The sequence below is a fragment of the Calonectris borealis genome, chromosome 2 (genome assembly GCF_964195595.1).
Source record: "Calonectris borealis chromosome 2, bCalBor7.hap1.2, whole genome shotgun sequence".
NCBI classification, from domain to species: Eukaryota; Metazoa; Chordata; class Aves; order Procellariiformes; family Procellariidae; genus Calonectris; species Calonectris borealis.
Window position 1 is genome coordinate 33,845,412 of NC_134313.1, and position 27,417 is coordinate 33,872,828.

General features: G+C 37.3%; 1 protein-coding gene across 1 annotated transcript in view; it reads right to left on the reverse strand.

Annotated features, from left to right (window-relative positions):
* Window positions 1–2,442: 2,442 nt before the first annotated feature.
* PKIA (cAMP-dependent protein kinase inhibitor alpha) overlaps window positions 2,443–27,417 on the reverse strand; it is a 44,735-nt gene continuing 19,760 nt past the window's right edge. Inside the window, exons 2-3 of the mRNA XM_075141612.1 lie at window positions 10,119–10,296; window positions 2,443–4,454 (exon numbers count right to left, since the gene is read on the reverse strand). Of these exons, the coding sequence (XP_074997713.1) occupies window positions 4,375–4,454; window positions 10,119–10,269 (231 nt within the window). The 5' untranslated portion in view covers window positions 10,270–10,296 and the 3' untranslated portion in view covers window positions 2,443–4,374. The remainder of the gene's footprint in view (window positions 4,455–10,118; window positions 10,297–27,417) is intronic.

Here is a 27,417-nt window from a genome sequence, read left to right on the forward strand (position 1 = left end):
ACTGTTGAAAACCTGAAGTTGGTTCTGAAGTCAAAATATCACCTAAGTTGAACAATTTATCTTCTTTTTAGCTAAGACCAACACATCTTTACTGTCCATCATATGATGGAGGAAGCTATTTTCTGCATTGGGCTTCACCTGCCTTACTATTAAGAAAAGATATCCTCCTTATATTGCTGGTCTATCTTCTTGAATTCACGCCTCCTTTCTGGCTCTATTGCTTCTCTCGTGCTGAGAGCTTTGAAGCAGATCCCCCTTTGTGCATTGATCAAAAAGATGAAAAGAAACAACCTTTTCACTACAAGACTTTAGTCAGTTAAATATACAGAAAATCCAATACAGCACTCCATATTCATATATTTCTAGGGTATTATTTTACACGAGGGAAGCACAGGACAGAAAATAAGCCAGCCAGGAAGAGAGGCAAAACAAAACAAAGAAATAAGTCAGGGCAAAAACACAACAGTTTAACGTAGGAATACTGCTGAGGTAAGGCCAACTTTGTCAAAGTTGAGGTTACATTACTGTGCTCAGTCTCAACAGCAGCTTTCAGTCTTTCCTTTGTAAAAAATTAATCGATGTTTCTGAAACATAAAATATAAACATTAAGTACACCTGGAATTCTTCACTGTTTAGCCAAGGAAGGCATTCATATTGTAGACGTCCCAGCTTAACCATTTTGGTAGTTGTTCCCTCCTTCTGGACACCAGATAATTTCATTATCCATTTGCATAAAATGTAACTCCTCAGGACCTCTCACTCATACCAGGATACACTTCTCCCCACTTTAAAATTGTGGAAAAAAACATGGCAAGGGAAAAAGCAGGAATGAGTAGCAGGTATACTGGATTTTTTCATATTTATTTAATAATTGTTATATGGAAGGTCATAGTGAACTTTTGGCTTAAAATGATAGTCTGATGAAATAATGGTATGTGCGTGCTTGCTGCTGTCTTTTAATAGAAGCTTTTTGAAGCACGTGGACAACATTAATGGAAATAAGCAGAAGAAAGAAATGCCAATATCTTTGTCCAATTCTAGTTCTATATTCTTTGTGTTTCAAGTGGATGGAGAATCTAAACGCTGCAAGTGCAATGCTTGCAAACACTTTATTATGGGCAACAAGAACATGAGTACAGAGACTATTTTTTGAAGTGACGGGGCTGGCAGGGTGAACGAAGCACTGAAAAACAAACCACTAAAGAAACAGTAAAACAAACAAAAACCACCACCACCAAAAAAACCCCACCAAACCCAAACCTTTAAGGAGTATTCTATTAAGCTGATAGTCCAGACCTAACTTTGTTGAGTTTATACAGCTTTTGGAGAGATTTTTCTAAGATAATCCTGGATTAAACAAACATTTAAACATTTTACCTATCATGAGAACAATAAAATATAAAGAAGATACTGGAACAGAAGCCAGAGTGGCAGGCTTACTGAAAAAGATAACTAGCAAAGGGGAAAAATAACCCAGTCCGATTCTGTCCAATTCTGCCATCGGTGTCCCTGTTATATGATTCAATTACACAAGGTGTGACTATACTTGAACTAGCTCTTTTGTAATTGCTCGGGTAATAATAGTACTCAAGATACAGTGCTGTGATTTGGCACAGACTAACCACACATTTACATAAAGTGAGGCCTGCTTATAGATGCTACAGAAACACCCCAAATAAAGAGAGCGAGCAGAGTTCAAGTGTTAAAGCAAGCACTCACATATTTTGGGGGGATGAGGAACATAAACAGCCTTTTACTCTACTAAAATTAACAGTGCTGTTTTCCATCACAGAGAGATGTGTTTCAAAAACCAGCAAACGCCTCCATAATTGTTTTAAAAACAAAAGAAAACAAGAGGAGAAATAGAAGAAACAGGTACAAAATAGAGAGGAAAGCCTGAAATTAATTTTATTTCACAACACAGAAGAATTAAGAAGGAAAGTGTACTGAAATAAAGAACAGCACTGAAGGAAAATAAGGAAAACCAACACTTCAATGTACGATAATTACTTTTTCCACTATTACCTTTTTCTGTGACATTTTATTGATGGTGTTTCATGGATCATCAATAAAGTAACACTATAAAAAGCCCTAGAATCTTATTTCCTTCTGGTGTTTGTGCTAGATTGACAGTAACTAGTCCATGACAAAGGGGCAACCAGTTCAGCTTGAAGACCTGATGCAAGACCAAGGGGCGGGGGGTGTGTGTGTGTGTGGAGAATAATTAAAAAAAAAAAATCAATAATAATGTGTTAACTTTGAAAGGAACACCAAGTAAAATAAATGAATAAATAATTAGTTTAAGGGTAACAGTATTTTCAAAGCAAATGGACTACTTCTGTTACCAAGAAGATAGGGCATTTGACAGCTAGTAAGACAGCGAGGCATTCAGCTTCCAAACCATAAAAGGTGAGAGTTAATATTACACTAATGAGCCACAAGCATACTGCTGGCTTGTTTTTTATTAACACTAATAAATGAGCTCATAATACTGATCAGAAGTGTTTTTTTTTTTTCTCCACACATCTCACAAAAGAATTTCAGGTGACAAGTACTATGATACATATGGTAGAAACAAACAGCTGTGGTCACAAAGATGTTTTGTTAACTGATGATTAATATATTCAGGAAGCAATCACACTATTCATTAGTAAAAGTTTACAAACATTAAAAAGTGCATAACATTTGAAACCAACAACAACACAAAAATATATATAATATATATACTATATATAAAGAAAGTGACATTACCTCCTGCTAATAAAAGAGAACAAATCTTCTGACTTTGTGATTGGTGCTTATGTGATTGCCATGGTTTACTAATCAGTCGCTCTACTCACCTTAGTCACACAGAGATGTGGCTGCCCCATTTTGCAGCATTCAGCCTCATTTATGGTCTTGTCTATTGGGGTGGGATGGGTGGGGAAGGAACTCAATCAGCATAGCTACTGCAGAATAGGTTATCAATTTGTAGATATTTTAAGTAATCCTCTGGATGGACAAGCTATCCTGGCATTTCAATGAAGGTCCAGTTTGGACTTTCATTTTGGAATAGCTGAAATGGGAAAAATAGAGTCTTTTGGGTGCTAGATGCCAAGTCTCTCGCTTCCCTCTCCACATCCTAGCCAAAAGGCTGCTGTAGCAGCTTCTAGCACTTGGCTGTACCTGGTGCATCAGTAACAGGCTACTGGCTCTGCAAACTCAACAGCCTGATCAACTGAGGCAAAGGCAAGGAATAAAAAAAAAATAGTCCCCCTGGCTGGATCCAGCCCATGATCCACTAGTTGGACTACCCTGCAATCTAAAACTCAGCCAGAATACATAATTGGCAATAACCTATGTCAGTTAATTCTCCCGTGTGTAAACAAAGGCCCATCTTTAACAATGTGAACCAGGAAAATCTCTAGCACCATGGAATTTGTTTGAATTTTAACCCATATAAGGTTATAAATGTATTTTAAAACTACCGTAACAATAAAATACTTGGACTAACATTTTAAAAAAATATCTTGCAGAAAGATTAAGAAATTGGGAGTAAAATTAGAAAAATGGGAAAGAATAACATAAAAGATTCAATTTGAGTCTCTGATATGCAACTAACTACAGGCAAGTGGCAAAACTCTACCAAGGACACAAAACACGCTGAAGTATTCACATTAACAAATCGTTTTGAAGGCTCATCTAGTAACAAATTAGAGTGTTGCTGAGTCATTTAGGTTTAGGCATAATCAGTTTAGCGTTGATGTTTTAAATCTATCATGTGCACATCACCACATTATGCAAAAAACCAGCCCTTTCAAAACGCGTGGTAGAAAAATTCACAGTAACAGAAATATTCTTCATGAGCAGTTGAGAAGGGGCAGTGTGGAGCATCTAATTCATACAATACAAAAACCATTGTAAATAACAGAGCTGTAAAACAGACGCAAAGTTCTAAAAACAGTGCTTTCTTTACAGTTCTTTTAATGGGTGAACACTTTGGCCAGAGAATTTTAAACTCTGAGGATCACACAAGCCTTTTCTTAAATATACAATTAGATCCTCTGACGTTTCAAAGGCCATTTGCTACAAGATTTACCTCTTCTACTTTCTAAAAGTGTTCCCATCAAGTAGTCATTATGAAGGGATCCATCTGATGACACTATCCCAAAAAATCAATACATGTTCAACCATTGCTAATGACAGAGGTAGAGAAAATTCTGTCTTCTGCCACAGCTTGTACCCCCATTTTTAGCATTGTGTTGAGTGGGTTTCAGCAGTGAAGACACATGCACTTTCTTTTCCACCAGCTTGCTCATGGAAACAAATTTGTTCCAGCATGCTCTTGTAGTCTGAAAACATCCAGCAGCTGCTCCAGTCGGTCAAAGTCGGATGTCAGCTTTCTTGCTTTGCTGCCTCCCCTTGGGCCTCCCCAGTTTGCTCACTTGGATTTCGTTGTGCATCTCCTTCTCCTTCTATAACATACAAGAAAAGGACGAGTGATCCACCCTAAAACAGAGGTCTTGCTCCCAGAACCCCAACTGTTCATCCACCAGTCTCAAAAATAAAGTAAAAAGAAATTGAAATGGAAATCTTGCATTAAATATGAAACCTTTTACTATTAAGATAGCCATAGTTTGTACCTCAAGGGACACCGTCAGAAACAAATTCCTAGCTGCAACCACCACTATCATTTTAAGTACAGACCTAAAGTAGCTAGAAATGAAAGAATTTAACAAAAATAGCAGGGTATTTTTGACAATTCATTCACTATGATACTATGACAATATAAGAGAAAAAAAAAATCTCATTACACCAATTCTGAACAGAGTCTATTATATAGAGATGCAACTTCAATAAAAGCAATAGTTTGTTAAAGCTGTGTTTGTTCTGTGCGTCCATTTTCAGTACCACGCCCCACGGCGTTCAGTCCAGCTGTCTCACTGCAAACCACAAATGATCTGAGGAATAGAAAACATCTTACAGTGGCACAGTGAGGAGACAACTCATAAAGCCTGTCTAAAGAAGGCTAAGTGCATTGACAACAGTCTATTAGTACCTATATGCAGAGTATTGTATTTCACGTAACGATTAAAGACCTAACAGGTTCAGACAGCTGGAAGCTAAGTGCAGATAAGACAGAAGTCCCTGAACACTGGACTAATTAGCTATAGGTACATAATAAGGAATAATGTTAGGTAAGAAATATGTTAAGACATAAATTGTCTCTTGTATCTTGCAAGGATTCTAAGTTATTTGTATTGTACTGGCTTCATACAGTAGTTAAGAAAATTCCAAGAGGTCTAAGTAAAGGTGGTAGTGCCTCTTAACTTTAATGTATAGATCTTTAGAATACAGATATTTATTGTTTCGCCCTTTCAAATCACACTGTACATCTGCAGCTTTATTTCTGTTTATAGAAATAAGCACCATAAACACCTTCTCTTTTCTATATAGAAGAAATGGCACATTGCTAATGGAAGAAAAAAGTTCTTTGCATTGCAAATAACATTGCAAAAAGCTCAGACGTGATAGCTGTGTTTTGTGCATGCACTGAGTATTTAGGTGGCAAAATGCCTCAGAGAGTATTCATAATTACGAAATTCAACCTGATGAAAAGTTGTATGGAAGATTGATTAACCTATTAAACAGTGAGGTTTGTTCTGTTCATTATGGGTTGACTAATAAATAAAAAATTTTTTTGCAAAGCACTTTTTCAGAAAACTCTATTTCCCAGTTTTATCTCCCACATTACAAAGGATTCCATCAGGATGGATCTACATGCAATTATTTCCTATTGGACAGAAATCCCTTTTGCCCAAGTTGTCCAAACACTTTCTACAAAGCCTCCTACATTTGTTCTGATATTGCAAAAGTCCAGATGAGTGGAATTTGATATTTTTAGATTTATTTTTTGCCTGCTCTTTACTCCATTTATTCTGACTACTAGGAAGTCTTTAATAGCCCTCATACTATCTGGGCAAGTCAAGCTTTGCTGAAAGAATTCTTTAAAAAAAAAAAAAAAGACAAAACCAAAGAGAGAAAAAACCTTGCAAGGTTTTTTGAACCCTTGTGTTCAAAAGAAAAATCATCCTGGACACAAAACCCAAACATTTCACTACCTAAATGCTAAACATAGTGCACAAAGATTCAGAGAAAGAGCACTAAGGTTCTAATATACCATTTCTTGAAAGATTTTCCCAACTCACTGAAAAAACTCACTAGTCTAGGTCCATTTAATCTATAATACTTGATACTACAAGACTTTGTCTTTCTGCTGGCAGAGCTTTCCTACCAAAGGTCTTAAAACACATTTGCTTCTAGGTTCTGAGAATCCCAAAATTGCATAAGCACACTCTTTAACTATTCTTCCTTAAAAACATGATGGCTGTAATCTCTTAAGAGTTGTGATTCTTACACAGCATTTTGAAATTAACAGGCAGTATTAAAAAACCCCAAACTGAATAATATGATACTGTAAGCCATAATACAGTTGTGTGTGTTGGTAAGCTAGCAACAGTTACTAGTTCTGCTAATGTGCAGCTTTTAACTCATTTTTCTTTCTGTAACATTACTGACTTTTCAGTGCCTATCAGTGTTCCCAATGCTTACACCTAAACCATTTCTACCATGAACTAAAGTCACTTTCAATCACAAATTTCTACAATCAGTCCTTCATTCCAGTTCTGTATGACTTTACCGACTCTACTCATTCCTAGTTTTTTGTAGATGGTTGGACCAATACAACTTTTACAAGGAAGTCTCCTTTCTACTTCTGCACTGAATCCATGTTCTGTGGCATATCTGCAGACATCTAGAAAACCAGCAGTTTGTTTTAGAGATTAGACTTGCAGAGACTGGTCCTTGTTCTTCATTGTACTTTTTCCTTACTACTTTATTTATCTACGATCACCTGTAAAATGAACTGAATATAAAGTTTCTTGGAATTGCATTGGTTACCTTGAGAGAGAGCTGAGCAGGTGAACTACTTGCTGATTTCCCCACTAAAAATCTTCCTTTTGCCTTCTGTCTTATGATTTCTGTCACAGATTTCTACTTATCAGATGTACACAGTGTCGCTTTTACTAAATTTAGATAAAATGCATTGCTACAGAGTACTTGAAACCTCTATTTTGAAGTTTGGTAAATATGTCCATTCCATAGATATTAGCAGGTTGTTAGCTTATTATAGACAAGGAACACTAGACCAGTTGTTTTGAAGGGAGAGTATTACACAGTAATTATATGTATTGTACATAATTATGCAGTAAAATCTTTATTATCTGTCATTGGTTCATCAATGATGGGATTAACCAGCACTCACTTGAGGTATCAAATACTGCATGACAGAAAATATGTGGTCTTTGAACAAGACTGCCTAGTGCTGTTCAAAGCTGTTCCTGTTCTTTAGAGGAAATGTATCTGCAGACTTTTCAAAGTTAATGTACTAACTATGCTTGGGTACCTTAATTTACATATGTTTTATAATAACCTCTTTTTTTTTAAATCTGCATTATCCTACTCTGCCATTAATCCATGCAGCTGAAAGCAAATATACTTGTACTTTTGCAAGAAAATGCATATAGCTGTAATAAGAAAAAAAGAAAAACAGCAAAAAAAAATTTGAAACTTGATGTCTATTTGTATAATTAGGTAGTACTTAGCATAAATTGCTTGACATGCACCTTGAAAGAAACGAGATATAACCCCCAAACATATGTTTTCCTCTTAATCCTGTCAGGTGTGACACGTATATGCATCCCGCAAGCACTAGTTTATTCTGAACTGGAATTTGGGATGCAAAATTTTTTTTAGCCTCTCTTTGGTTCGGAAAGACATGATGGGGTAATACACTAATACTCATACGAATGATAATACAATGCATTTTCCAATATTTGTGGTTTGGAGGCTTTTATCCAGGTGTACTAATAATACAAAATTTAAATATATTTTCATTGTATCTAATTCAAACTGCATAACCTCCTGAAGAAGTATGCAGGCATTTTTGTGTATCTACTACCTAAAGTAATTTTATGAGCAACTCTGCGCACTTTTCTGCAATGGTTAAGTTACCCAAGCTGCAAAGAAGGTCTCCCAGAAAAACTAAAATAAACTTCTGAATTATGTATTAAAAATTAGGCTAACAGTTATTTAAACCATTCTCATCACTACAGAGCTAACTGCATGTACAAAATGCATACCAACATATATTACAGGCTCAAAGTCACATTGTTTTTATAGCTCACAAAAGAACACAGTTCTGGCTTACAATCGCTCCAGCAGCTTAACTTAAAAATAAGGATTGTTTATATCTTCTAAATGGACAAGATCAAAGACAATTTTGATAAGTGTAAATCTGAGACTGAAGAAAATTAAAGCAGGAAGGGAGGTTGGCATTATGCATTTCAAATGCTACCTACTTTATATTTTTCCAACATTTTACATGTATCCCCACATTAAAATAAATAGACACACCTACACACACACACTAATAAAGCTTTTCTTTTTAAATAGAAAAAAAAGTAAAAGCCCTGCCCAGCTAGAATTGCATGCATCTAGAAGCTATAGGCCCCAAACTGGCACCTGCAGAAGGAATGACTTAGGATGTACATTAGCCTGAAAGCCAAAAAAAGAATCCCCCCCTCCAAACAGCACAACAACCATCCAAGTGTCACGCTGCCCACATCTGATTGTCCAGTGATGAGACTGCATCTCAGAACCCTTGCCGTTGTCTCTGAGAAAAATATGTGCACAAACAGGGCAGCTGCTTATCAACAGTTTGTTCTTTGCTGCACGTGTTTTCTTCTGTGTTATTAAAATAAGCATAAGACCTCTTTCTTAAGATCTGAAAAGGGCTTTCAAATATCTGTAAGATCCATCTGTCACCCACGTAACATGAAAATAATTACATAGCCATATTAGGAGTTTTATTTAATGTAAGGCCCTTCACCATACACTGTCCCTCCTTCCTCTCAACTGAAGGTGCACAACCAGCTAAAAGTTTTGGTAATATTACAGGTGAAGTAAGATTTAGGATTGCATCAGTGCTAATCACCTTAAAAGAATGTCCTGGTTTCAGCTGGGATAGAGTTAATTTTCTTCCTAGTAGCTGGTATAGTGCTGTGTTTTCGATTTAGGATGAGAATAATGTTGATAGCAACAACTAAAACATCAGTGTGTTAAGCAGGGCTTATACTAAGTCAAGGACTTTTCAGCTTCTCATGCTCTACCAACTGAGAAGGCTAGAGATGCACAAGAAGCTGTGAAGGGGCACAGCCGGGACAGTTGACCCATATTCCATACCATATGACGTCATGCTCAGTATATAAAATGTGGGAAAGCTGGCTGTGGGGACACTGCTCAGGGACTGGCTGGGCATCGGTTGGTGAGTGGTGACCAATTGCATTGTGCATCACTTGCTTTGTATATTATTATTATTACTACTACTATTTTATTTTATTTTATTTAAATTATTAAACTCTTCTCATCTCAACCCATGAGTTTTCTCACTTTTACTCTTCCGATTCTCTCTCGCATCCCACCGGCAGGTGAGTGAGTGAGCAGCTGTGTGGTGGTCTGTGGCCGACTGGGGTTAAACCACAATAGAGAAGGACAAAGTATCAGCAGAAAGGGGGAAAAGACAATTTACCCAGAAACAAAGATTCAAGTAAAACAAACAACAATGCATTGCTGTTGCTCTGTCCTCTGGCAGCTGAAAACAAAATTAATCTCCACAATAACCTTTCAAGCAGTCACATGGGTTCTCCTACAGGCTTCAAATCAAAGAGCTTCCATTAAAGAGTATTATGAAGAGTTGGGTTTTAATAAAGATTTCCTTATTTTCTTCCTTATACTTGATTTTCCATAAAATTTATCCCGACATGGACTCTGCCACTAGGCACTCACTGCAGAATGACTTTTGTTTTTTTCAGGAATATGTTGTACTTGCAAATAACCACCTTTCCCATTTATGAAATCTGGACTTCTTATTGCAGGCAACCCCTGCTGATCTTTTATTATCAGAAAAAAATATTTTTGTTGCTGAGGGACAAGAGAATAATGAGTGCACATATGTTTTGTATACTACTCTTTTCATTTTAGTTTTAAGTAAGTATAATAAAAGACCAAAATGTACTCACCTGCTTTGTTTATATCAAGCTCTGATAACTTTAAGGCTAGTTCACTAGAGTTCCCACCCGGAGAGGACACAAGTATATCATGTAATGCATTTCTTCTACCTGTTCTTCCTGAAGCAATAAAGTCTGCATATGTAGATTCCACATCAGTCATTGCTAACAAATATCCACATAGCAGTACCTGGATGGGCGAAAAAAAGAACACCACTTAGAACACCAGAAATGACATTATGGAACGGGAATAGAAGAACTAGAGGCTTCTCATTGTGGAGTAGACCGGCTATGCAGTAAGCAGCAAAAGAAGATGCCTCAATCCCAAAATTTGGAGAAATTAGAGAAGAAACAGAGTAGAAAGCAAAAAAGGTGTGTGGATTTTATGCAATCTGTATTCAACAGTATTTAAACAACTTCATTTTTCATGCTTCATAAAGTGCTAGTGAGTACTTTATAAAAGCAATGACCTCAGCAACATAATTTCTTTATAGAGCTGTCTCTGCTTTTAATATTAGCTGGGAAGTAGGAGGTAGATAGGGGGCGGAAGAAAGTTCTTTTCTGCACAAAATGCAGAGCGTAAGGAATAAGAAAGTACAAATCGATAATGCTTTTGCACGCAGAACACCGTGCTCATACATGGGCACAGCTATCTTTTGTGTATTTTCCTTTCTGTTGGTATGATTAGTTTTGGCATTGTAGATAGACCTCTTCAGACTCAACTAATTTATTTTGGTGTGGTAGTTGCACCAAAATGAATGCATTACCATAAAGTCACTGGACTGGAGACATGCTAACAGAACAAGAAGCATAGCTAAACTATAATGCAGAGGTTAGAAAGCAATGCTCTGTAAGCCAGATGTAAACTCAGAACTTCTTTTCATTAGAAAATAATTATTTCTCATGTTATTATGGAACAATGTGATGATGTGCATTAATGTAAGATCTGCCAAAGATACAAGGAAACTCCTATTTCAACCTCAGTAAGAGAAAGATTTTCATCCCTGCTGGAGTATCTGCTATAGATCTAACCTGCTAGGATTTTTTTTTCTTTTTTTAAATTTATAGACTTGTAACCAGAACCGGGGGCAGGGGCATAAGGGCAACATTGCACAGTTGCATACAGTGAGAAGCTTTAGCTATTATTACTAAAGTAGCTGAAACATCACATTTGCAGAGTGTACAAATTTTTTTAACCAGTTCCTACTGCAGTTGCTGGACACTGAAGAAGCCCCTGAAGTCATCACAAACACTAACAGCAGCAAAAGATTCAGCTTTCTCTCTTCAAATAAAAATAAAACCTCATTTTTTAGAAACACTTTTTATTTTAAAACAGATACATAAAAGATAACAGCCAACCGTTCCCCACCCTCAACTGTCAATAACTTCACAAATCTTGTCCATTGTTCATCTTCATTTTAGTCCTCAGTTCCCCAGCTTCAGTCCGCAATATGAGGGTGTACATGTGATGTGTCTTAGAAGCCAAGAAAAGGGTTCTACACCATATTTTATTTAGTCTAAATATAACTATATCAAGTATCATTGTAAGACTGACTGACTTAAAAAGAAGTTCATTGCTATCAAGCTTTGGTGTCCCATGCCAAATACTGAACGGCTGACATGATAATTTTACTCCTATGAACAACAACTTTGAAACAGGAAACTGCCTTAAAAAAAAAAAACAAACCACAAACAACCAAAAAACCCCCAAAACAACAAAAAAAGCCAAACAACCAAAAAAAAAAAACCAAACCCAAAACAACCAAAAGAACCCAGCCCACAAAACGTAACAACAAACACCTAGGGAATGGAAAGAGGTCAGCATTGACTGAAAGCCTGCCTGACACGCATAAAATAGCATAGTGCCTCTCAATTAACAAATGCTTTCATGAGCATGAGAGCATGTGTACTTCTTCCCATGAAGTGCCGTCTTCTTGAAACACTGCAAGAATATTAAAGCAAATGAGAAGTTTACCATTTGTTCTTCGCCCAAGGTGCAGACATCTCAATGCCAAATACATCAACCATATCGTAATGAAGCATATAACTTGCAAAGGTGAAGGGAAACAGTGAGGACAGTTGTGATAAGGTAAGGAAACAGCACAAGTTTTCAGACTTATCTGACCTGTTCACTGAAGAATATCATCCAGCAAGATCAGAAGATAAAGGATTTAAGTGAAACTTACATGAGTTATATTTGTTCATGCCTGTTATTGCAACTGGCCTGTAGAAAATTAACTGCAAAACCTGAAAGTAATCAATGTACAGGCTTGGATTTTGTCATTAGTGTAGCACCAGTACAAAGTCATCATAGCTATCACTCCTGCCAAGACATTAGTTTATTTTAACATAGAAAATACACCACAGAGAAGAATATTATTTTGGTACTTTGGAAGCTGCATATCAGTGCATCAGGAACAGAATAAGCAGAGAAGACTATGACTGAGGTGGAACAAGCTATAGGGCTGTAAGGCTGGCAAAATGAGCAGTGTTGTACTCCATAAGCAATTCCCTGGACTGTACAAACTGCACTCTACAGAATACTCTTCTGTAAGATTATATTCTTCTTGAAACATTCCATAAAACATGGAGAGCACTGGGGGAAATCTCAAGCTTATTTAATTTTAGCTATACAAGAAACAAGCTATAAAGCCATAGGAAAATCTGCTTGTGGAGAACTTTATTTCAAAGGTTCATTTTCTATAGGCTCAATATGGCATTACTAACAACATTCTGATCAAAAAAGAATGTTACCAAACATACATTTATTAACACTTCCAAGTTTTCCTGTCTGCGTCTTCTCCTAAATGTCAAACACCATTCTGTTTTGTATTGGCATTATCTTGAGACATTACTGCATAAATATGGAACTCCACTGACATCACCCGAGAACTCCCCTTCCAATGAATGGCTCAATGCCCAGCAGTCTGTAATTATTCACTGAACCAGTCATTAAGGAATTACCATTCACTCCAAAAAACCTTTTTTTCCTTCAGTCTCTGTGGAAGGAGTGGAATTTGCTAATAATTCTGTGAAACATAATTTGAATTTCCTAACTAATTGTATTAACAGATATTCCTGTGTTAAAGATTGTGGTCGCAGTCCCACTAGTCCTAGTAAACTTAAAAAAAAAAATTAAGTTGCAAAAACAATACTCTGCTACATGGTATTGAACTGAAACAAGAAGGCTGCAAACCTCACTGCTTCTGCCAACTGAACCAGCAAACTAAAGAAAGCAGTTCTGTGAGCATAAAGACTAATGAAACCTGCTGTCACAATATTGGATTCCTTGGTAACTGATAAGATACTATCCCATCTGAAGGCTCCCCCAGCTGTGCTTTATCTTTCCCCCCATGGGGAGTCACTTTGCCTGATAATGGGTTAGAGTTTGCAATACAGCCCTGGGGATTTTCATATGGCATCTTTCCTTTCCTCAGCTTCTTAGTTTCATAAAACTTCTAGAAATGTGGGTATTTTAGACTTCTGTGTCTTTCCTCTCCCAACTCCTTCCTCCCAAATAAAGTTGTGCTGAAAATCAGTTGAAAGCACTTAAAGAATTTTGGAGGATGAGGAAGGTAGATGGGGATAGTTGCTATCTTGGATTTTAGCCAGTGCAGCAAGACATCTCTGTATTATTAATGAATATTCTGAATAACATACACTGCTACACCTGCAAAAGGCCTACTTCTATATCCTATGCAAATGAAGAAGTTTTACAGGTAGCATCATAAGGAATAGAATTAGTATCCAGAGAATGGAGGAGGAGAAAAGAAGGATGACAAGAACAGTGTAATTTAATAGGTACAGAAAGAATCAGTATTTGTTTTTTCAGAAAATTCCCTGAATACTCCTTGTTCTCCACAATTCAATTTCTGTGTTAGATTTTCCATTTCCATGCCATATATAACAAATCTTATCCCCCAAGTTTCTGAAGCTATCTGTCAAATTTCTACAACAGTTTTCCTTCTTCTACGTACTTTGGTTTTATTGAAAGAAGTCTTAAAAAGAACTAAAAAGTTAGCGATGGCTTCACAAACGAAATCCCAATTTGACTGCATTCCATAATCATTACATGAAACAAGTTACACAGTGCCGTTGTTCTCAAGAGTTTGGAAAAGAAAGTAGAGAAATTATGTGGCATACCAGCATGAATTAAAAATCAGTGTTTATACAGTTTATGGGCTAGAAGTACCTAGAGTTGTTGAATTTAGCCTGTTTAAGGGACTATCTACCTAAAAGAACCCCAGACACATTTAAAGTACCTTCACTAACTGGTATTTATTATTATTTTAAAAGGAAGACGGAATAAGAAGGGCACTTGACACATGGCTTGTCTATGGGATTTGGCATATGTTGCTGGCTAGCACAGGAGAGCTGACAGTTTATTGCAAACCTGCAGTATAAGGCTAAGAGGTACAATCCTTCAACGTTTACTCCCCCTCTTTCTCCATATATACTTAGTGATGACATTGAATAAGGGATTTTCAGATAAAACTCTCCAAGGCTTTGGCTGCTGAATGTTGTATCACGATCAGCACATTATTTAAATATAATTATCTATATTCAGCTTTCATAAGGGAACAAAAAAAAAAAGAGAGAGAGAACTTGTCATTTAATAGCACGTCTGCTTTAGAGAACGTGTATAATTATGCTTTTAAAATAAATTTTGGTTCCAAACCTAGCCTTAGCTTAGAGACAGGACTCTTTCCAGTGAGGAGAGGACTCTATTCCACAGCAATCTGTACCTAGATTCCCATCTCATGCATGGTCTGCTATGTCGAAAGCAGAAATAGAGCAACAATTTAACAGAAGTGTACTTCTTCCACAAGAGATTATATCTGTTGTGCTATACAATAGTATTGCTTTTGCACAGACACAAATGAGCAAGAAAATAGCATTAACTCTTGAAAGCCAATTAAAGGAACATAAATGTCCATGCCAGCTAGTGAGCTAGACAGTATTTTAATCCACACTTTGAAAATCCCTTATGTTGTTTTGTCTGATGTTTCTGAAGTTACCACCTCTATAAAATAGTAATGTAGAACTTATTGTTCTTACTGTCACTTGCTGTTTTGGCAGTTAATGTATTTTTATTGTGAACATAGTATATGTAGTACTCCTAGTACTAATAAGATCTTATTGGGAAACTCAACTGGTTAAACAATGAAACAGAACAAAGAAAATGACAACCTGAGATTTTTTTTTTTAACCAGAAAAAAATTAAGAAACTGTTTTAAATCTGCATAAAAAAGCACTATGAAGTTGGATATCCTTCAGCTCATAACCTATACAAAGAGATCATTCACTAAGACAGTTAATAGGTTTCCCTTCTGTGTTATTTAAGTTCTATTTTACCTAAAGAGATATACAGAACTAAAAGCCAAATAGTTAAGTTGTTACTATGTCCTTGCTCAGGCAAATTTCATTATGCCCATGACCATAAGGATTTGGTCTCATCTACCACTTAATTTCAGTTCACAAATTCAGTTTTATCTTCCATTATTCCATAAAAATGGGGAGTGAAATAACAGCAGCAAATAAAAGAAGCAAACATAATCAATGAAGCAATACTGCAGAGATCTTCATTCTTTGAAAAGATACAGTACAGAAGTTGGCATTCCCACAGAAAACTATTGAGGTTATTGGAAGCAATTATAAATAACAACAATTGTTTTTATATTTTGAAATTAACACCCTATGCAGGAAACAAATCACAACATTTAAGTATCCACATGGGGACTCTATGTTAGGGAATGGAAGCGGGTCAGCTACCATCTGCCATCACTAGTTACTGCTCAACCTAAAGAGAATACTGAATGGGAAACAAAACATGTATGAGAAAAGAGGCATCTATTGCCGAGTGACTTTTTTACTTGCAGTTGGTGAATGGACCTTTTGGCTTCTGAAGGGAAGGAGCAAGTTAAAGCAACACTTTTCAGGATGCTCTGATACTCTCTGTGAACAACTAAATCCATTGCTATAGCAGCTCAGAACCATAAAGATGGATAAGGGCCTCAGGCAAGATGGGAGCTGTCAAGCGCCTCACGTGACAGACACCGGGCAGCCCTGCTGAGCGTTCCCACATCCACCTGAGCTGTGGGAAGGTTGATGTTACAGGGTTCTAGGAGGATGAGGCCAGGTATGCAGCACTGCAGTTTATTTGTTTAGAGTGGTGTGGTGCTCCAAACCAAGGCGCTTCTGTCAACAAGTGCCAGCCTGCACAGTGCTTTAAAGGTATTGATCAACACACTTCTCATTAGAAAACACAGCTGAGTCTCTGAGGTCTATTCTTTAGCGAACTTGTTATAAGCACTGTAGTGACTATTTTTCTAACAGACATGTCTTCTCTCGTCACTGCTACATACAACAGCATGCATATGGCTTTATGGGGGAAAAAAAAGAACAAAACACTAAACAGTCATGATCAATAGTCTGCAGACATTTTGGGCCAAACTGCTGTGAGCCACTGTAATCCTTATAGACAACTTTCAACTGAAACTAATTATAGGTTCAGCCAACTTTTAACTGAAGGTCTGATAGCAAAATAGTTCTGTGAATGACCTGCAGACCAGTATGGGCCTTCTAAACAATCAGTGGTACAAAGGCGATAATGTAGAAGCCACTCTGATAAAAGGTTTTCTATCAAACAGATTTCCAATTTTTGGCAGAAGCTTAATGCTATGGAAGGGGCTAAGAATGAGATTCATTGGACTAATTTTAAATGCCTGTGTACACATGTGTAGGTAGGTACCTATATGAGGTGATTCATCTGATCCATATTAAGCATTTGTTTTAGAATGAATGCAACTAGCACCTTCAGTGGGCTTATCTCTTCCTACTGAATAGAAAAAAAGTCCAGAAGGCGAGCAGAGATCTTTATTATACATGCATTAAGCTAGGTGACATTAATCCTATTCTAGATGACCTAAAAGGATTCTGGTCCATTGAATTTTTAAGTTCAGCATATATAAAATGCTTATCCACATAAGACCTATTCCCCTTAGTATCTTTTTTTCCCTTACAGCTATACCTCTTGCTAGATACTACTTTACTAGTACTAATGCTTTTGAGGTCAAAACAAAAAAAAGACTTCCTTGTCATAAATAAAAAAAATCAAACAAGAAATGGCACACAGACAGTATGCAGTACATTCTTGTGTACTTTTCCAGTTAAATGGGAACCAGCTGTGTTTTTTAAGAAATAGCTCCATGGTGCAAGGAAACCTCCATTCATTTATAAGGGCTGAAATACTCAGCTGAACTATAGATTTGAATGGCTAAACATCCCTAAGTAATTCATTATAGTTGCTGCAATTCCTAAGAGCAAACCATGAAACTAACATGAAGATTCATGATCTTTAGCTAGTTACAAGCCAAGAAACGTAGACTATCTCTTCCATATTAATGTATGCCCAATCTTATAAAATACAGAGCTTTGTTATGCTAGGGTAAGAACTAATGTGAGCTTTGCTCTTCATTGTTTTAAAATGTCGGTAAAGGTAATAGTTAGCAAGAAGGTATTAGCTAGCATTGCCAAGACTTATCTATGCATGTGCTGGGTTGGGGGAATATGATGGAATTACAAAGTCACTATATGGGTGTGAAGAATCAGCTTTCAGGCAGGGAGATATCATTCAAAAGGGTACTCTGTCTGGAGAACAAGACCAGGAAGAAAAAAAAGCAGATAGAGATGGGGAGGAAGCAGCAATTGCCTTAGAGAACTCAGAGTTCCATTAGAAAAACCAGTTAAGCCTGCAGCCAGAAAGATAGCTTCGACTGTGGTGGACCCCTCCAGCTGCTCTACCAAGAGGTAACCAGTGGGCTAACCTGACTCAAGGACTTCACACAGGGCCATTGATTTGAATGAGGGGTTTGGCTCACTGAAAAGATATTTTATGGGAGGGGAGGGGAAGCCTCAGACATCTTACAATGGAAAGATAACCTGGTCAGGTGCTTAACAATATTTTATACTAATTCTTTGTATGGCATCTTTGTATTTACTAGTCACTAAAAAGACTCCTTTTAACATTGTGGAGCCTATTTACTAAGAAAACAGATATCACTTTCCTCTTTCTGGAGGATTCCATCCTAAATATTTTAATTTTCCGTCCTTGGAACACAGATTATTCCCACTGCTTACTGCTGAACCATGATCTAACACAATTACGGTGCATACTTTGTTTCCAGGCAATACTCATATCATTACAATACCCATTTTCCTCTGAAATTGCAATGTGTGAGGTTGTCTTAGACGACCTTCTTTCTTCTTATCTCACTGCAAGAGATTTGGCTTAATAGAGTTATCATTCCTATTACACTGCTCCCATTCCCAAGTTAACTGAAGTTTACATTTTGTGATGTTCTGCATTCTGACAATTTGATTGATATGTTTACAGCATCTACAACAGCAGTTTGCAGGTAACAAAAGCATTTCAAAGGGAAAGCATGCAGTTAGAACAGCAAAAAGAAAATGTCTAGATAACAGTATCATGCCAGCATTTAAAACTTAGGCTATACATTATCCTGTATGGACAGGAGGATGCACCAGCATTTTCATAAGGCTTCTTCCAGACCTATTTGCTAGGATTCTTCAATGTTTCAGTACGACGTGTAGTCTAGCTATCAAGTATTCAAGATACCTAAATGCTCCACAGTTTAGCTATCCTTAAACTCTTCCTCAGTATTTAAAAAGCAACTGTGCCCCTCCAAGACACTTTCCTCAAATCTTTAAAGACATTGTAAGCTACTAGAGAGATGCAACATTTGTTGTATCACATATCTTTTCAGCAGGTTCTGGTGGAATAGCTCAACTGTCTGCATGTGACTACCTTTTAAAATCATGCAGTCATGACTCATCATGAAAGTATGTGTTGCAGCATCCAGAAAAGAAGAGCTTATTACTGTTTCTTCTTGGGCCGTGGCAAAAACACTACTGGAAGGAAGGAAGGAATTTGCTTTTTTTAAATAGCAAGATCATCCACAACTGTGTGTTACCAAATATTAAATATTGGTTCCTAGATTTGTTTTTAATAAAATCAGATTGCCTCTTGCAAAAACAAAGCTGCTATAGTATAATATGCTCCTACTAAGATCTCACATTTCACGCGCAAGCTTGGAGTTTGCCAAGAATACCCCCAGACACCATACTTTTCATTATTTGCAAAGATAAATACCACTGGGCCAGCCTGGAGACCTGTGAACATGAGACAAGCAGCTTTTTAATAATGTAAGTATTTGAACCTCTTTGTGCCACAATACATTAGTCAGTATTTCATTCATGATATATTTGGTCAACTTTTTGGCTTGTCAATAATAAATTAACTTTTCCATGCAAATTTTTCCTGTGGCAGGCATTTAACATCTACTTTCATTTGAATTAGTTTTCCCAGCCACCAGACATTCTGCCTTTCTTTTAATTACTATCTAGAAGCTACAAAAAAAAGCACAATTTGGCTGACAGCATTTCAGTTTTTGTAACTTAAAAGCAGTTCAATTTATTATATCTCATATGATAAATTCACATTTTACATTGCATATCATTTCACTTCAGCTTCCTCTTAGTCTCAGCCTTACGTTTTTCAAGGCTTCCATCATTTTTGCATTCTGTTCCCATGTGTACACTGACTACTTTAGAATCTAAGGACTGCCTGGCTGTGTTGCTATGCAACACATAGCCTACTTAGGGCTTCCTGAAATAATCATCTCAAATGTGCTTTTTTTAGACTTGTTTCAAGCTGGAATACTTTACTGTTTCTTTATAATGGACCACTAGTATTATTACTGCAATATATAGACAGTGGTCACCTGGGAAGTTTTGGTAGCTACCTAAGATGACAAAAACCCAATGTTATTGCTTGGAAAATTCAGGACATACCTCCTGCATTAGTACAGGGAGGTTAATATCTCAAATATTGCTATATGTTTGCTACATGTTCTCCAGGTATATGAGCGCCATATATTTATAAGGAAAAAAAAAGATCTTAATTGTTGTTTGTCTTACTCTATTTCATTCAAGGGGGGAAAAAAAGTTCTCTATTTAATGTAGAATAAGCCACCAGTCAGAAAAAAATAAACCCTCTTTATATGAAGTCTATTATGAATTTAATCAGCTCAACAGAAGGAACATATATGTAAATATTCCACGTTGCAATTCATTATAAAATAAGTTGATTTCTGAACTCTTTAGAACAAGGTTCCACATTTTTAAAATCACACTACAGATGCCATGATCTGGGGCTGCATTTGTTTTTTGAGGTACCTTGAGAAACTGTCCTGTGAAACATTCAATCCTTCCAGCCTCAAACAGCATTTTTCTTGTTACAGCCTTCTAGTGGTGCTGCTGCATGGGCAGACTAATGTGTTTTGTTTTCTTATTACTGGCTTATTTGGGAATCTTAAGTTAATTCATTTCTGTAACAATATGTAGAGCAATATAAACACAGGGCTCTTGTTAAAGCATCAATCAACTCTAGAGGGCCAAATGCCTTACTATGCACCAGGCTGAGGGATCAAAGGAGCGAGGTTTAATAGTACAAAAGAGATTTTAATGAAAGGAACTATTTTACCTCCTATTCTTTTCTTTTCCTTGTCCACTTAAGCATCCTCAGCAGTAGTTGCGCCTACAGGTAGCTATGTGTCAGTTCAGAAATGAGGGAGAGAGAGGAAGGATGTTTCCCAGACCCAAAGAAAATAGGAACAAGGTTTAAATTAAGGCCCTTGCAGAGGCAAGTCCACCTGCAGTCTTTCAAAGGAAGAGGGGGAAGACAGCAGCAATTCCATATTGTTTGTAAGATCCTAAGTCTTAAAGATGACTTTTTCTTTAAAAGAGTAGACTGTGGTAGGCACAGGAACAGGCTTCTCAAAAAACAAACACGAGGTGGTATAAAGAGGTAACTTTCCATATCTGTATGTGTAGCCACATACATGATAGTAGCCAAGCTATCCAAGAATATGATTCGGCAAAGTTTAGTGATGTGACTCTCCCAGAGTGATGCATTTCAAGTCTCTATTCTTTAAAACCACATAAAAAGTACAGCTCAGACTCAAAATGGTATCAATATTGTTTTGAAAGCAAAGAGGTCAAGACCTCAAGAGCAGCAACATTTGGAAGGATCTCATTTATGGTAAGCAAACAATGTGAAACCTGAAAATGATGCATGATCAGCTGGAGAAGAAAAAAGCATTAATAAAGAAATCTGTTATAATGGGAAAATCCTTTAGTATGTTCAGTTTGCATTTTACACTTCGCAGCATTTATGGGCATTTAAAAGACAGGTCAAATAATTTCTAACATAAAAAGACAAAAAGAAAGCCCTCACATTTGCCATGGAAAGTTTGAAGACAGGAACCTTACTGACCTCTTTTGCATATCCACATTGTAAAAAAGAATCTAATTAAGCAAGGAGGAAAAAAGCAAAACAAACAACAACCCTTCTTCCTGAATAATCCTTTGTGACCTAGGATCATTTTGAACACTTGGGATTGAAAAATCTGCACTTTAAGAGAGTTGTCCTTAACAATGCTGACAGTTTCCATGTGCTGGTACCAGATGGAAACTAAAAAATGGCTTGCATATACTAATATTTAATTAGCAATTGCGCTGCATTACACAATCTGTCCATGACACTCAGATTTAAGATGCATTTCTAGATGCAAACCCAGGTACCCTGACGAATATGATACCCAACAACAATTGAGGAAGATACAGGCTCTGCAAACCACAGCTACTTAAAATCAGTGCTAGTTACAGCTTTGAATCTGAGGGTCAAATATTGCTTTTGTCCCCAATTTCAAGCTAAACTAGAACACAAATACTTAATTCTTATCCCTCTAATGTTCCAATTCTTCATCTAAAAGAAGAAAGGGCCAAATGGAGGAAGATAACAGGGTGGGCAACTTAAAAGAGAGGGTGGTGGAAGCATATAAACAAAGTAGAATTTCCTTGACTCTCACAGAGCTCATTGATTTCAGCCAACCATAATAAATTGCTCAATCATTAAGAGATGGCCTATTAAAAAAAAGCATAGAGTAGACATTTCATACTCATCCCAAGAAAAGTTATCCAACCAAACTAACATATATTTTCTGCAGCTCAAGCTCTTAATTCTAGCTCACAACTTTCCCTTTCACAGCAGTTGCTGAGTACTAAGAAATGTTGAAAGAGCCTAAGAAGAATCTGAACACACAGTTCTTCCTACATGCATAAAAACAACAAAACGCAATAAAGTACAAGCCATGTTTTCTGGATATGGGCAAAACCACAGAGGTATGAGCAGAAACAGAAGAACTTACAGAAACCCTTACTACTGTACAAAGTTCCTGAGAGGAATTCATGCTATCAGATCACATGAGTACTTCCATACTTGACCTGAATAGCTTACCTGACCCTTCAGAGGCTGTGCAAAGCACAGAATCCCTCCTTTTATCTACCTGCTGGTGTATTATGGATAATGACAGGAAGTACCAGCTGACTGCTTACAGTAAGAACGCATATGTGAGTAAATTATTTCAATTCTGAAACCCTGGCAAAGGGAAAAAACCCCTCAAGAATAAGAATCACCCACAGATTTGAGTTTCTGGGTACCATTTTTTCCATAAAAGGCAAGCTGCAGGTATAACCTCAAAGAGGAAGAAGATAACTGTATAAAAGATGTTGCTCCCAATCTAAAGCAACAGAAAAACACACACGCATCTGTCATAGTCACTACAGAAGTACCTTGTTCAAGTAAAAACTAAACTTTAGAAATGAAGAGAAAAAAATAATTAAGTAACTGAGAACCAATGAAGATAAAAGACATATAGGCAGACTGTGATAAGAAAGTGCATAAAAATAAACCCAAGTGGACTCTAAGACTAAGCAGGAAGAAGCAATCAACATTAAGTGCCTCCTGGCAAAGAAGAGGAAGGAACCTCCTTTATAACCATTATTCCTCCTGGCAAAGATCTTGGAATGCTGACAGCTAGCTGTAAGCCTCTACCCCATCCCAACTAAAACTGTCCACCTTTGGACCTAGATGAACATGGGAAGGACCATAATACCAGAGAAAATTAGTAGATACCAGGAAGGTTTCCTATACAACAGTGAGTCATCAGGGTCAGGAAACTTTGAAAATGACCTCATCTATCCATGTAAATATACATAGATATACCTGCTGAGATGGGTACTGTTAAATATTCACTCCATCCGCATAACTACTTGTATCTAGATGTACTTACCAGTAGACTCTGTGAGCTTAGTAGATTTTCTACAAGCAGTGCAAGAACTGCCTCATATTCCAAATGTTTGTCTATTTTAAAAAACTATTTTTTGTTACCTAAAATAATTAGCTTTAAAGAACCACCTATGGTGGGTTGACCTTGGCTGGCTGCCAGATGCCCCACCCAGCTGCTCTCACTCCCCCTCCTCAACAGGAAGAGGGGAAGAAAATAAGATGAAAGGCCCAGTGTGTCGACATAAAGACAGGGAGATCTGTTACCAATTACCAGCACTGGCAAAACAGACTTGACTTGGGGAAAATTACTTTACTGCCAATTAAATTAGGTTTGGATAGTGAGAAACAAAGACAAGTTAAAACAACACCTTCCCTCCACCCCCTTCTTTTTCCCAGGCTCAGCTTCACTCCTTCAGTTCCTGACTGCTCTACCTCCTCCCCACCACCCAGCAGCCCAGGATGATGGGCAATGGGAGGGTGCAGTTCTGTTCCTCTTCTGCTGCTGCTTCTTCCTCCTCACACGTTTCCCCTGCTCCAGCATGGGTCCTTTCCCTGGGCTTTTCTCACGGGCTCCAGCATGGGCTCTCCCCAGGCTGCAGTTCTTCCAGGAAATACCAGGCAGCTCCGGTGTGGCACATACTGGCAGGCAAATACCTGCTCCACTGTGGTCTCCTCCACAGGCTGCAGGGGAATCTCTGCCCTGGTGCCTAGAGCAGCAGCAGCAGCACCACCACCACCACCACCTCCTCCTCCTCCTTCAACCTTTGTGTTCCCTCTGCTGTTTCTCACTCTTTTTGTTTCCTCCTCCTCCACCTGTGTGGCAGTTTTTTTGCCCTTTCTTAAATATGTTTTCCCAGAGGCACCACCATCTTGGCTGCTAGGATCAGCTGTGCCCTGCAGCGGGTCCGTGGAGCTGACTGGAACCAGCTGTGTCTGACATGGGGCAGCCTTGGCTGCTCCTCACAGAGGCCACCCCTGCAGCCACCTCACTGCCAACACCTGGACAGCAACACCCAGTATACCCACCAATACAATTCATTTTCATCACAAGTACTAAGTGGATATAAATGGCCATGAGAAGCACTTACTATGCTTTCCAGTGTCTTCCTTAAACTTCGCTAATTGCTGAGACTGCCCTTCTGTCACTTGCTTTCACTTCAGAATGGGAAATCAGAGGCACGCAATGATCTCGTCCGTTACACGTCTCTGATATCTCACAGCTGATATGAGGCAGTCTCTTTCCAAGCAAAGGCTATGTGGCAAGTATGTTAATAGATAGATAATAAGGCACTACTCTCTACTCGCCAGTCTTCACCATCACAGACCAAGAAAATCTCAGTGCTCTCAAAGATCATGATCATTGTAGCCATGACTTTTACAGACACCAGAAGCAACGTGTTTTTCCGCAAGACTGAAGCCCTTGTTTTACATGACAGAGGATGAGGAATCTTTTCTCTGTTATTTAAAATAACTTAAACATGAGATTAACTTTGACATTTTTAGGTTTCTGTACCAAGAAAGGTAGAGGAGGAGTATATACGATCTTTTCAAGCCCATAGGCTACTTCCAAGAAAGCATTCACTATAGAAGTAAAATTACGAGTTTTTAAAAGATCACGCCACATTATTCAGTTGAATAATGAATGCCTCCCTGAAGAGCAAGAAGTGCCAAGAATGCAAGCACATTGCAAGAGGTGACATGTTTTGCTTGTGGGTTAACTCTAAGCATTGATTAGCTTGTTTAAAAAGTAAATACTCCACAAGAACAATAGGTAAAAAGAAGACACTTGCCTGTATGCAAGTAACAGGCCAAGTTTGGGTGAATGAACACAGTATGTAGAGAGACTCGTATTTTCAGTTTCAGATGACCAACATGAGATACTACAAAGGACCTCATGCTTCAGAAATTAGTAAGAACCAACGTTTTTAAAAAGTATCTTGGGTTAAGTAGTGAAATAAACTAGCAAGCCCAAGCCTCTTATCACTTCTGAAAATTTGACTTAATGTAATGTTGAAATTTAGGACACCACCCATGAAATTTGAAGATATAGTGCAAACTTCAAGACCTGAAGTTGAAGAAAAAACCACTGATTTCAGCCGAGTCAGAAATTCACCCATACTGTAAAAAAACATTAAGGGAAGAAAGGGATGGTGGGGAGAAGACAAAGACATTTTTCTTTCTACTACTAGGCAATTAATGCCCACATTTTCTAACACGACTATTTACACTGGATTATAAGCTTCATTGAACATGTGCTTCATAGGCAACCTTTCGGTAAGTAAATTTTAACTTTTAGTGCAATGTCTTTGAAATTTGCCATCCCAACCACGAAAAATGATCTTTTCTACCCTTCCCTTGAACAAAATTTTCCATTGCTACTACATACCTTATACCTACAGCCTCCTCATGATCCAACAGAAACAGCACCATATTTTCAAACAAATAGTATTGATGTTTGCATAACAGATAATATTCCGTATTTGTTTTCATCATAGCCTCCAATGAAATCAGAGCTGAACTAAAAATGGAAAGACAAGATGTATCTTCATTTCAGAAAAGCTTTTCAGCACAGTCCGAGTGAAATAACATTCAGATGAGAGAGACCTTAACTATACCCTACTCAGCCTCAGTGTCTTTCTATTTTAAATCTCTTTCCAAAATGCTCCTCCTCCTCCTAAGCAATTTGCTTGTTAACCCTTTATCAGAAATATCTTTAAGTATAACTTTCAGAATCAAGCAATATTTTCCCCCTTTTGTATATTGCCACTCTTGCTCAACCCCCTGCAGGGATTATTCAAATATTGATACTCAAATATTAAAATAAATGAAAATTTTAAATATTTAATTCCATTATTATTAAATATAAACTTTTAAAAAAGTTTAAACATGCAAAACACTGAAAGGGAAAAAAAAAAAAAAATCAAGAATCTGGAAAGCTGATTGAAATAGAAAACGATTTCCCCAGAGCTGACCTTTGGATGAAGACTCACACACTCTGGGCACTTCATTTCTGTGTGAAGCACTGCTGAATCCACATGTCTTGGCATGTGTCCCTTCCTTTCCACAAAGCTATTTTGCATGATGTCATTACTGGAATAACACATTTGTATCCAGACAGCAGTGATCTACATGTGCCAAGGTGTTTTTTGGGAATCACTACCAATCTTTCAGCCATTTGACTTGTATGCCAAACGAGGCAAACCTATCTGTAAAGTCAAAGGGAATTTGGCTATTTGCCTAAAACTCCACATGTATCACATTACATAACGTGAAGATTCTTAGGTCCATTAAAGCTATTTTTAAGTAAATTATTCTCCTGTTTGCCATACCTTGGCATACCATTTAAGGGACTACCAAAGCTAGTGGGTTCACAGGAAATAAAAACAATCAAATTTTTCCCCACAAAAAAATAAATACAGAAGGATTTTTTTTCCTTCTTAAAAAAAAAACCCCACAACAAAAAACATACAACTGGACTACAGAGAGTGTGTAAAGGTGCACAGATTCTCCAAGTCTGACAATTGAAAGAAGATATTATTTGAAGATAAGATTAAAAAGAAGAGCTATGCCATCCTCATGACAAAAACAGTAGCACAGAAAAAGGCAGACACCATATTCACCTTAGGAATATAAGCAGAAAAAAGGGTATTTGCTTGTTTTTAAAAAACAAACAAAACTCCCACACTCTCAGGAAAAACACAACTACACCTCTCCCACTCATCACACACAACACCAAACAAATGCTTCTTACCCAATGAAGCTTATTTGAAACATTTTCTGACAACTTACCAGTTAAATGATAACTTGAAGAAAAAAGAAACTAAAACAAAAGATGACCACACAAAAAAAACCCAGATAAGCTAAACAAAACAAATCACCACCTCTAATTTGATCAAATACAGATGGTGATTACATTGCCAACAAAGGCAAACAGGTTTAGTCCGATTATTAAGCATGTAATCAAATAGTCCAGTGAGCTCTAATGTTACCGCATAAAGTTTTCATGAAGCTGCATAGCGTTATATCTTTCAGATGCTACAACAGTAGTAATCAAGTATTTCAGAGCTAAACCTTACGACTCAGACAATTTTTGCTCTGTTC